General features: G+C 33.0%; 1 protein-coding gene across 1 annotated transcript; it reads right to left on the reverse strand.

Annotated features, from left to right (window-relative positions):
• Positions 1-1,068: 1,068 nt before the first annotated feature.
• LOC145106109 (uncharacterized) lies at positions 1,069-3,546 on the reverse strand. The gene is made up of 3 exons (XM_079043151.1): positions 2,769-3,546; positions 1,645-2,687; positions 1,069-1,500 (listed from the first exon to the last, which is right to left on the reverse strand). Exons 1-3 carry the CDS (start codon positions 3,544-3,546, stop codon positions 1,069-1,071), a joined length of 2,253 nt encoding a protein of 750 aa, XP_078899277.1.
• Positions 3,547-14,030: the final 10,484 nt, after the last annotated feature.

Here is a 14,030-nt window from a genome sequence, read left to right on the forward strand (position 1 = left end):
ATTATATTTTTTAAACATTTTAAATAATATTTCGAACTTTTAAAACATTGTTATTTATTTATTTTTATTTTTTTTTACTTTTTATGTTGTAGAAAAAGTTTAGAAAAGATGTAATTTTTAGAAAAAGGCTTGAGAAAAAGTTTAAATATATTGTGAATAAAGATTGTAAAAAAAATTAAAAAGATTATGTAAAGAAAAGTTTAAATGTTATTAGAAAATTTTAAAATAAAAAATATTACACTCATTTTAAAAGATTTGTAAAACGGTAGTAAAAAAAAGTTGTAAAAAAGTCTATCAAGATTATAAAAAGTTTGTGCAAACAATCCTTAAAAAGTTTTAACAAGTTGTAAAAAATTAATATTAAAAAATTTAATTTTGGGTAAATTTTATATAAAAAAATATTCATACCAAATTTTTAGGTTTATATATATATATATATATATATATATATATATATATATATATATATATATATATATAGAGAGAGAGAGAGAGAGAGAGAGCGAGAGAGAGAGAGAGAAAGAGAGAGATGTATAAGAGAGTTAGATGTTGTTTGTTTTTTGAAAAAATATTTTTAAAAACACTTATGTCTGTAGGCCGGAAGATTATCTACGTTTGTAGAGTCTTGAAATTTAATAGAGACCATTATTAATAAAACAACCAGAGAATAAATCCAGAGCGTCGAAATTTAAAGCGGTCAAAGAAACAACTTCATATCAGTAAACCCATTATTTCACAAAACCTTATGCACATGACTTTCATAAGACCCATTTGAACCAACATAAATTTCTATATATAACCTATTTCCAGCCATCATACTTATTTCATCTTTCCACTCGTTGAAAAAATCAGAATTTCCTACAACATTAACAAAAACTGCAGAATTTACCCAATCACGCCCGGTCCTGAGGATTCAAATGCCCAGGACGAACCGGAAAAAAAGGCCCTAAGCCCTAACGTATACCGACTAAGAATAAATAAAGTATTTTTTAAAAACGACTATAAACTTTATAGCAATAAACAAAGCAAAAACATAGTATTTTAATGAGTAATTACATATTGTAACAGCTAACCGACGATCCGTGAAGCTCTCCTAGCATTTTTGATAGCAAATTGGTTGATCAACTCATCGTACTCTATACTCTCTAAGATTTCGTTCTCGATAGATATCATGGCCAAACCGCTAAGTCTTTGTTGGTTCATTGTTGGGCGTAAGTAAGATTTCAACAACTTCAATTTCGAAAAACTTTTTTCTGCAGATGCCACTGTTACTGGAATAGTCAACAATATTCTACATGCAATGCTTGCATTTGGGAAATAATAAAGTTCTTTCAAAAGCTTCAAAACATCTATAGGGTTGCTAAATTCATTGGTGTCCAATGTTTCAAATAATTTCAACTCTGTATAAAGTTCCTTGGCATCAATATTCGATCTTTCTTCAAACTTGAGTGCTTTTTCAAGACGATGACAAGACGACTTAAGATCTTTATCTTCCATTCCCTTCAAATTATGTGGAAATAAAAAACCAAATAATGTGGCATACTCTTTGAATTGTTCAAATCTTGTCTCAAGAGAAGAACTAGCTTGATCAACAATGTATAAGAAATAACTGACTCTGAAATTCTATTCGGCTGTAAATGAAACCTCTGCGCTACTTAAACTCTCATCAAACCTTCTTTTCCTTTGAATCAAACGCTTTTGTGGAAATATTGGATCAATACCCAATTCAATAGCAATCTCCTTAGCTTCAATAATCGTTTTTGAAAAACCAGTTTCTCTATAATCTTTGAAGTACTCAATCAATTTGTTTATTTTTTTAATAGCATTATCAACATGCATATCCTTTGACTGTAACTTTTTACTCACAATATTCACATGGTTTAATACTTGATACCAGATAACTGTTGATACCAAAAATTCAAAGTCACCAAGTTCTTTTTCTGCCAATGAAGTTGTTTCACTTGCAAATGCAACATCATTATCCTTTTCTCCAACTTCAAGTAAAGCTTCTCGTACATCAACAAGTTGCAGTTTAATATCCTTTACACTCTCAACCCGACTTTCCCAACGAGTTTGACACAATGACTTAAGACTCGAAGCTTTAACATTATCTTTCAAAATTTCCCACCTCTTAGTAGAATTTGCAAAGATAGTATAAATACGTTGGATGAGTCCAAAATAGTTCTTTCCTTTAACGCACTTATTAGCCATATCACATAATGTTAGATTAAAAGAATGGCAACCACAAGGAGTGTAAAATGCTCTAGGATTTAGATCTAAAAATCTCTTTTGCACTCCTTGGTGCTTTCCTTTCATGCTTGCTCCATTATCATAGCCTTGACAACGCATATCATCAATTTCAAGACCAATAGACTTTAACTCCTCAAGTGTAATATCAAATAGTCCTTTTCCTGTGGTGTCATCAACATTCAAAAAATCTAAAAAGGACACCTCCACAGTAATAGAATTATATGATAACTTTAAATACCTCACTATTATAGTCATCTGTTCTTGGAGACTTGAATCGGGAGTACAATCAAGTATGATTGAGTAGTACTTTGATTCCTTTATCTTCTTGATAAGTTCTTTTTTAATTTCTTGAGCTATCAAAAGTATTAGTTCGTTTTGGATCGTGTGCCCAAGATAATGCACATGAAGTTCGTCACTTGTGATCCGCCGCACATGCTCTTTGATAACCGAAATCAGTCATAATAATTAACAAAAATGTATTTGGTGGAATTGGATAAAAATATACAATTTATAATTACCTTTATCATACAACTTTTCATTTGATCCATGGAATGCTAAATTATGTTTAGCAAGAAACTTCACTACTGCAATGATTCTCAAAAGGACTTGTTTCCAGTAATCTCTTTCTTTCTTGAATTGCTCGTATTGAACTTTATCAATTGTTTCGTTCAAGTTCAATCGTTTACGCATATCAAACCACTTATTCCTATTTGTAAGATGATCCAAGGAAGTTTCATGTTCTTTAACTCTAGTGGTAACATGGTGCCGATCTAAATAACCTTCATCACCCAATTTACCTTTAGAAATCCCTTTTCTAAACATTTTACAACAGAAACAAAATACCCTGTCAAGATCTTTCGAATATACTAGCCACTCTCTATCACACTTCTCCAAATTTGGTAAAGTTCTTGTATATAATGCTGCAGAAAATTGTCTACCATTTTTATCGTAGGGACCATACATAATACTAGTATCTCTTTTAGGACCTCTCTCGACCAAAAGTTTTATCTCCTCATGATTAAGTTTTTCCCACCTTCTTGGATCACATATATCAACAAGCTCTTTAACGGGCTCTACCTCTTCTGCCTCTTCTACTACTATTTCTACATGCTCTTGCTCTTCAACATGATCTTCAACATGCTCTTCAATGTGCTCTTCAACATGGTCTTCAACATGCTCTTCAATAGGTTTTCTATGTATAAACTTATCTAGAGAACCAACATCAGCCTTTCTCTTTTCTTCATCAAGTTTTCTCTTTTTACGTTTTTGAAAGTCGAATGGTCGTTTAGACTTCATCACTGCAAGTTCAATAGTTTCAAACTTTCAACTTTCAACTTTCAACATTCAAGTTACATCAATCGATAAACATAATTGATAATCTCATAATCTAATTTCAATTTTCGATAAACAGTTAACACTTAACTTATTCTAATTTCTCATAATATGATTTGTGCTTTCAACATACATTAAGATATTCTAATTTCTCAATTATCATAATCTTATTTCTTATTTCAAAATTCAGTTTTTGATAAATTATAATCTTATTAATCTGATTCTGTGATTCGATTTCAAGTTCATTAGTTCAACTGTTCAACATTCAGAAAAAGTAGAAAACATTCAAGTTCATTATTAATCTGATAAGTGTTTTCACATATGGAATCCTTCGCGTTAACTCTCCCACCAAGTTTATTTCCTTCCCATGATATTGACTATAACATAATTCCTCCTCGGTTTGGATTTGATCCCAAATCAGATGACTACAAAGTTGTTAAGTTTACAAGAGATCCCCAACCACCCTTATCTCTATATCCAACACTTGAAATCGATGTTGGTATAGAAACTGTTGAATTGTTGATTACAAAGTTGAGGTGTATGGCATGAGAAAGGGTATCTGGCAGTTAGTCCCTCACAGGTTTCCATCACATATCAAAATCTTAAGGACTATGCATTATAATGAATTTTGTGTAGATGGTCAATGATAACATTCTGAGCCCTGATTTTTGATAATATATAATCTGGTAAGTGGTAACATTCACATTAATTAATTAATCATAAGTATTATTCAGTAATTCACTAATTATGATAAGTTGTTTCTGAAAAGTGTGCAATGACAAAACTTAAAGAATGATCGACTGGAAGTGGATTCTGGAACCAAAAAAAAAAAATAGCGACTGATAAATTGAAAATACCATTGTTGCCCTTTAAGCCTTTTGATTTCTGAAACCTGAATGAATAAAGAATACTCTATAATCGTAGAAAACTCAATCGTCCCTTCCTCTTGCTCTCTGCACGCTGTTGTTCGCTCACTCCTTGTCGCTCACACTCACGATCACATAAAACCGGATCATTCTGCCTCTGTGGATCGCTGGAGTTGGACTTTTAGTGAAAGCTGGGCCTAAATCTGATTTAATTTTTTATTACATATAATATAAGTAAAAAAAAATTTGGGCCCCTGAAAATAAAAGGCCCTTTGCAGAGGTCCTTCTTGCCCCCCTTATCACCGGCACTGTACCCAATTATGTATCAAATATATAAAATATCATATAAAAATGGGCAAATTGCAAAAATTAAAATAGTATATTTTTGCATAGCTTATATGCTAAAAAATCACAAGTAATAGGAAAATTTTCAATTTTTGTAGGTTTTAATGAGCAATATGTGGAAAACTAAGAAGATGTTCGGAACACCTTTGGCAGATTGACATTGAGGCCATCCACTAAAAAACATGCCAGCCAAGAATTCGTATGTTCATGAAAGAGATAAAGATAAAACAAAAATGATACATTTTTTTCTCATTACAATAATTGAAACCATGAACTTTACTTTAACAGTTTTTTTACTATAGGAATTGGGTCATCAAAAGTTCCTATAATACGAACACCATAATATCCATCATTGATGTGAATTATGAGCATTGAGTTGGCATGCAGAATTAGAGAACACACAAAGAACATGATGATTTGGGTGTTTAAGAGATGCATTCGATCATGAAAGGTGTTACAAAAAAGTATAAGGTAGATCTAGACAAATAAATAGCTCATACTAACACTCTCAATGTTACATCTCTCAAGCACACCTCTACAAGTGGTATGGAACCCACCTTATATAGAGGTGTTTACATCTCTCTCTCTCTCTCTCTCTCTCTCTCTCTATATATATATATATATATATATATATATATATATATATATATATATATATATCTTGTGACAACCCGAAAATTTTTTGTTTTAAAAGCTCAGTCAGTCAACTCAACTGAGTGTCAGACTCATTGGTAATGAGTTCTAGCCTGGTTAAAGGTCATTCTAAGGAGTTTTAAGCCTAATACACTTAAGGAATGAGTGTTAGGAAGTACCTGCTAGAACCACAGTATAACATGCAAGCTTTAAACTCCATCAAGAGGAGTTTACGGCCAAGTTACCAAGAGTTTACGGCCGTAAACTCAAGGGGGCCGTAAACTCACCTCTACATATATAAAACTTGGCCATTTTTCTCATTCCTTCTTTCCTTGGCCGATTTTTCTTCAAATCCTCTCAAGTATCATCCAAATTATCATCTAGATCTTCATTTATGTAAGTGTTCTAACCTTTGATTAGTTGATACACCTTAACTAGCTTCATCCATTGATTTCATCCATGGAAATCACTTTTTCTTAGATCTTCAAGTTTCACCAAGAACACCAAGAACACACACTAGTGTTCTTGGCCTAAATCAACCATTTTAAGCCTCTAGATCGTAAGTACTCTTCCCTATACTTGTTATCTAGTTAACAATCATGCTTAGAACTTAGAAATCATCAAGAATGCAAGACCAAAAGGAGTTTACGGCTAAGCCATCTCCCATGGCCGTAAACCCCTTTAAGGGTGCCATTTTGGCCATAAACCCTCCTAGATGCAAAGCTTGTGACCTAGAACCCTTCCTTGATGGAAATAGGACCTTAAACTACTCTCAAATGCATAATGACCATGAGTTTACGGCTGTAAACTCCTTTGGGCCGTAAACTTATCAAAAGCCTCCATTGAGTTGGTCTTTCTCATCCTTGTGTAGAGCAAAAGTCCCTAAAACTTCCCTAGCCTTCAAACACACACTTATGCATGTTTGACCATGATTTTACGGCCGTAAACTCCCTTTGGCCGTAAACCCATGGTAGTAAACTCATGGTAGTACCATTCCACTTTCCTTTGATGAATCACATGTGATTCCAACACTTGGTCAAAGTGTTTCCTAGTCCCGGAAGGTGTTTCCTTTCATATAGTTGCTCACAAACACTATATTTATGTCAGTATATGCCATTATATGTCATTTAGGACTTGTTGTGTCTCGGGACTTCATTCGTGGAACTTCTCATCCTTACGCGCGTATTCGTTGAATCACCCACATCAGGTGAGTTCATACCCCGTAATGAATCTTTTAACTGTTTTAAATGCTTTTAAGGGGGGGGGGAGAATACAAGTTGAACACAATGATAATTGTGTAATTGTTTTTTATAAACATCTTTCAAAATGTTGCTTATGTATTTTATAAGTGATCAAAACATTTCAAAAACTCTTTTAAAGTTATGTTACTTTATAGTTTAATCAAACTCCGTTTTTAAAGTACAAGCATAACTTAGTAGTAAAATGAGTCTTTTCAATAACAGTTCAAGTAAAATGTTAGTAAACTATAATAGGTATAGTTTAGGAAGATACTATTCATTACTTCTAGTACAATGAAGCATACAAAGAGTCAGTTCATACATGAGTCAAACATACTATGATGAGAAACAAATAGAACATACATACATACTAGACAGAGAGAACATATAATACAGCTAGTACATACTATACATTATACAAGAGAACATACTATGATGAGAAACAAACAGAACGAACATACTAAGATGCTATAGCATGGAACTACTACAGGATCTAATTATACCAATGAATCACTAACTCATTGTTCTAAACAAAAGGTGATAGTTATATTGGGTATACATGATCATATAACTTTAATGTGAATTACACAGCTTGCAATTGATTGCAAAGGTCGCGTTTGGCTCCCTTAATCTCTTGACAGGGAGAGCGTATAGTAGGGGTGCTAGCCTTCACATTATGACCAGTATAAAACAAACATGTTTTAAGGTCATCAATACATCCGTATGTCATTTTAAACGACAACTGTGTACTTATATTTCTCATTACTTTCATAAAGTGACAGTACCACTTGAAAGTCAAATGCAAACTATTTTCGAGTTAAGATAGTTATAAACTAGGGAAAACTTACATTTTACAAACGACAAACAGAACAGTCGAGTCTAGTACATTCAGTAGAAAGGGATCATAATGCTAACCTTATGATTCCTTAATGTATACATCAAAGGATATATATATCAATAGGATCTGACAGGTAATAGGATGTGTGCTCTCCGCTTCATTTCCTGTTCTTTGTTTGGTTGTGGGCTTGGAACGGATTCACCCAGTCTATTTTCTATTCGATTCTAGATATATATATGCTTAGTATACATTAAGTCATCATAAGGGTACCAAGTATGGGTCAAGTCATAGGATACAGAGTCAATGCACAGTTTTTTAGTACAAAACATACTTTCCAAATCAGAACTTTTGGTATACAAAACTAGAAACTTACCCAATTAAGGGTTTAATCCATTTTATTAAACGAGTATAAACTTAAAAAACCTTAGGTGACTAACTCTATAATACTTTAGTTTATACATCATGGTTATATATAATTAATACCCAATAGGTAGTTGGATGTGTGCTTTCCGCCTTATTTCCTGTTCCTTGTTTGGTTGTGGGCTTAGGGCAGATTCACCCAATTAACTTTCTATCCGATATTAGATCATATATATCCAGTATAAACTAAGTTATTATAGAAGTAATCACTGTGGTCATCATTTTATTATAAGAAATAAGGGTTTTCTTAAAGAATCTTTTCATTAAATATAAAGGAACCATTACAATTAACTCCATGAGTAACAAGTGAATACACCAGGGTTATATACCACAATGATCAAACAAATAATGGGATGTGTGCTTTCCGCCTTAGGGCAGATGCGCACAATCGATTGTTTGTTTACTATAAGTCTTATATAACTTGTATCCATTTAGTACTCATAGAAAGGATTGTAGAGTCATTTTTACATATCTTTCATTAAAGTAGGAAATATAGGATTTTCTAGAGGAACAGGCGAACTTTTCTAAACAGAACTTACAACTTAATACATTTTACAACTACATTTTTACAACAACATTTTACAACTAAATTACATCACTAAAATCTTATGAACTCACCAGCTTAATTGCTGATCAACTCTTTCAAATAACTTGTATTCTCAGGAACCTAGTAGACAGGTACTTGTGCTGGGATTCAGAAGATGGAGTAGTATAGCTTCAAGTCTTGTTTGTTATTTGCTTATGTATTCCATGTTTTGTGAACACACACTTTGTAAACACCTTCTTTCAAATGAAATGGTTGTTCATTACTTGCTTATTATAATGCATATCTTGTGATACTAAACATCACGTCCTCTACCCCCGAACGTTTCCGCCGTTCCGGTTTTGGGGTGTGATGTCACACGGCTACTCTATCACATGCAAGTGGGTCTACAAGATTCAAACCACAACAAAGTCATACATGGATAACTTTGTATCCCAACATTCTCCCCTCAAAGTTAGGAATGGATGACCTACTTCAAATCTTCCAAAATCGAGCAACTTCACGAACCCAACCTCAAACATGACACATGTAGAGATGAACTTCAAATCTTCAATTCTTCAATGATTTTTCAATCCGGGCTCTAGAGTGTGAGACCATACAAACCGAGCATCAAAGGATAATTAGGAGTATCCAAATCTCCAAAAACAATTACCTAAAATTTGAGCATAAAAGCACATCCCAAAAATCTTCAATAAATCCAAACCCATCATGAACCGGGAAAACCCAAATCACTTCTTAATCTCCAATTGAATCATTTCATAAACTTCAAATGCTCGAGATCACTTCGGTCTTCAAGTACGTGTAATATGAAAAATTCAACTTTCGAATTTCCATATCTAAATCTCTTCCCCTTTTTATAATCGAAAAATGATTATAAAACCAAAAGGTAATGAGAAATCGCTCAATTCGGAATTTTTCTATCCAAAACTCCCCCTTAACACATGGCATAAACATTTTGTTTAAATCCAAAAAATCTTCAATTTTCGAATTCGTTCATGGACCGCCTTTGACAAAAGTTTACAAATTTGGGTAGAAATTGTTAATTTCGAAATTTTGTAGTGACCCGGTGCGCCCAAAACAGCCAAAAATGCGAAACACTACCCTATTTGCGAAACTGGGCATAAAGTGTCAATTCGCATTAGCTGCAGGGACCACATTCGAAATATTTTCCCACTTTACAAAATTTTTCCCCCAAGTCGAAACTGGGCAGAACCTATCAAAATTTTGAAACTTCATGGATTCGAAATGAAGAATCTTCATTGTTCACAGAATATTACTCCAATTAGAAATATGATAGAATCTGTCAATAAGTTGAAACATTAAGGACTCGAATTCGAAAAATGAGCCTTCTTCCCCAATTCATTCAAGATGTGAACTTGGAACGGACATCATCACTAGTCAAATTCGATGTGATCCAAATAAAGGCTTTCGACCCCAAGGCGTTCGACTCCAAGTGACTGATAACAACAAAAATCAAATGAAGTTTTGACTTCGATTCATCATCTCCAATCGACTCCAATTGACTTTCGATTTCGATTATCAAAGACTCATTCTGATACTTTAAATTCCGACTTCGCATATATTCAGTTCGATCAAAACAGTTAACAATCGATCTGATTTTGACTTTCTCTGATTGACTCTTCCATTTCCATTACCGACAAACACCACAATTATCTTCTCAATATCAAATTTCATATCAAACACCCATTTTCAACCAAAAGTGCAACCGTTCTTCATCTGTTCTTGAATGTTCTTCATCGGTTCATCAACTTCAATCAAAATCAACGATTTTCGAGTTCAATCAAAATCTCCAAACCAAGAATTATCAATTCATCAAATAAATCTTCAATTTGATGATCAATTTCCAAAACAAGATTCATAGATAATATAGGAATCGAACAAACAAGATCATTAAATTGATCAGATGAACATGAATGAGAAAATCGAATGACCAAATGGATCAGATTAAGAATTCGATTGAGTATAATATGCGATTCAAATATAGAAATCAAATAGATGTTATCATCAATATATAACCAACTGGCCACATGAAAAATCAGATGCACGAATTTATTTATGGTCAAAGATCGAAAGCTAAATCGATCAATTTGAATCTAACGAAGAATGTCAATAAGAATCACGATCAGAACTCATCCGATGAATTAGATTTAGATGAACATGAGGGATTATATAACAAATTGGGCTCAAAGGAATGGATCATGAACACTAATAAACTGAAGATTGGGCTCAAACGTGAATAGTAACAAAATTACTCAGAATATGAACAGTATCAAATTCTAAAAATGAATCAAAATAATTTATGGATAAAATCTTGATTTAAACAAACTATTTCAATTGAGAATAAAATCGAACACAAGAATATGATTGGATCGGGGCTTGATCAATGGAAAAATTATTAGATCATAACAAATGGGTTTTTCATAAGAAATTTGATCCAATGACTCAAAATGATCAAAAAATTCAAGAACGCAAGCACGAATCAAAGAGATTTAGAGAGATCATCGAGAGACTCACCATAAACGTTCCAATTGTGTTGAATGTAGCCAAACCGAGAACCGTTTCTTCAAAAATCATTTTGATCTTCGAAGACCCGCTCTGATACCAATTGATGTGAATTATGAGCATTGATTTGGAATGCGGAATTAAAGAACACACAGAGAACATGGTGATTTGGGTGTTTAAGAGATGCATTCATTCATGAAAGGTGTTACAAAAAACTATAAGCTAGATCTAGACAAATAAATAGCTCACACTAACACTCTCAATATTATATCTCTCAAGCACACCTCTACAAGTGGTATGGAACCCACCGTATATAGAGGTGTTTACATGTCTCTCTCTCTCTCTCTCTCTCTCTATATATATATATATATATATATATATATATATATATATATATATATATATATATATATGTGTGTGTGTGTGTGTGTGTGTGTGTGTGTGTGACAACCCGTCATTCTCAACTCAATAAGTGTCAAAATTACATTTCGATCCTTATGTATAAATACATCCTTTATTATCCCAAGGGCTTAATTATAAGCTAATAACTAAATATAGATTAATCCTTAAGTGAATTATTATACAATAACTTAAAATTGGTGGAGAGTTAAGGTTTAAATCAATAAAACCACTCCAAATGGAGTTCACGGTCCAAGAAGTATAAGATCAAGAGGGTTTACGGTCTGGAGTGGGAACAAAAAGGGTGTTTATGGTTGCTTTGATCCATAAACACAATCCAAAGTCCATTAAGGGAGAAAACCCAAAGGTGTAGAACTGTGAACCCAAAGCCATGACCCATTTATGAACCGTAAACACTCCCTATATATATATATGTGTTCACCCGTAAATCAATTCATTTCCCACCTTTTCAACCGTGAACCACTCTCAAAATCCTCTCAACTACCATCTGTGAACACCCCTTTTTCTCTCAATCTTCAAGAGTTTACGTCCAGATTCCTTCAAATCTTCATATTTCCATCAAGAACATTCACACCCACCTTCAAATCTTCGTATGATCTTCAAATCTTCATAAATTCCAAAGATCCAACCGTAAACCCACTTTTGCCAAGCGAAAACACCTTGCATCAATTACAATTATTTCCTAATAATTTTGTAAGAACTCCTTACGTAAATAATTTATTATTTAACCATTATTTATATTATTATCTATTTAAATTAAATACGACATTGGAAATAATTATTTTAGGATAATGTTATTCGCATGTACGCTTACCCGAGGATCGTCTCTACAATTCGCTATTCAACTAACGCACATTTGAGGTGAGTTCATACCCCTATGTTTTCACTATTTTACAATGCTTTAGGGGGGGATACAAGTAAACACAAGGACTCTTGTGTTAATATTCAAACGATTTCAAAACCATTCCAAACCACTTGCAATTATTTCAAATCATTTATCAAAATATTCATTATATTTTAACCCTTTAGTAACATGTCGAGCAAGAGGATGTTTATTACAAGTTTTCTGACTACTACTTTATACATACATTTAATTGCAAAAGTTCCAATACATTACCGAACATTACATTTAAACTATAATTGATATAGTTTGTGAACTACTACACTATTTTGCTAAGTACAATACACAGAACAAGACATACATTTAAACTATAATAGGTTAAGTTTGAAAAATACTACATCATCTTACAAATTCAAGAACACTACTCTATTTCAATGATTCAAGGGTACACTACTAAATAATTATTTAAGTATAATTATTTTACATTACAAAGTACACTATTACTAGGATATACACACAATATTAAGAATAAGAAAATACTACTCCACTACACGTAAACTAGTTAATACAGGGTTGTGAGGCACTACTTCGGGGTACCCATCAGGGTACCGGTTCAAATCCTATAAATTATAACCAGAGTCTCCTGGAGGGAGAGCGTGAATTTGTGTATAGATCTATACAGGACTGACAATCGCGCACCTAAGATGCTTACAACAGCTAGGCCGGCAGGCCTGGGGTGACAAATGTCATAATGTTCCGACGCCTGAAGAACGTCGTAAAGGTTGCTAGGTCATATCAAGCATGGTTATATGAAACTCACAATAGTATCACTAAAATATCTGTTTATGGGATTAACACTACTTCAAAGGTTTTATTTTAATTAATGAAACTACACCACACTACTCTACACTACAGTTGGTGGTATTCCAGGCTTTCATACAAAGGCTTTCATTCAAAACTAGTTATAGTACATTATTTTCTAGTACATAGTACACTAATGCAGTATACAATTACAAGGAACATACATGACTACATTACATTCACTACAAAAAATATTGGATTTTCTGGAGGAACATACTAGTAATTTCAAAGTACAAAGACAAGTTTTCCATCACTAAGACATACTTATGAACTCACCAACTTAAATGTTGATACACTTTCAAAATCACTTGTATTCTCAGGGAATCAGTAGGCATGTACACAGCAGGATTTTAGGAAGACGAAGCTTTATAGAGTCGCGTCTTTTATACTTTTGTTATACCTTTTGATGTCATACAAACTATGTTATGAACAGATGTAAATACTATATTTTATCAATGAAATGGTTGTGTTTTCTTTGATTACTATTATACAATTGTTTTGATACTGTACATGACGTCCTCCACCCCCGACCGTTTCCTCCGTTCCGGTTTGGGGGTGTGACAGATTGGTATGAGAGCATTGTTTATAGCGAACTAAGTATATCAAACCTTACAAGATATACAACTATAAACACTATGGGGCCTAAGCACTTTGAACTAAAAGTATACTTTTAAGATATAAGTATTTTATAAAAAGTATATGAATATGCATACACACTAGAAACAATATCACAGTAAGAACTACATAAAAGTATTTAGGATGAGTTGGACACTACGGTTAAACCTGGATAGTTATGTAATCATATTTGGGATAAATATAACCTGATCAACTGTATTTATCTGAGATATGACCAACATGTGTTTGGGAGTGACTGTGGTGTTGCGACAAGTCTAAAACTTACCAACGTTATATACAAAGA

The sequence above is a fragment of the Lactuca virosa genome, chromosome 4, assembly GCF_052849685.1.
Source record: "Lactuca virosa cultivar CGN04683 chromosome 4, Lactuca_virosa_CGN04683_v6, whole genome shotgun sequence".
Taxonomy (NCBI): Eukaryota; Viridiplantae; Streptophyta; class Magnoliopsida; order Asterales; family Asteraceae; genus Lactuca; species Lactuca virosa.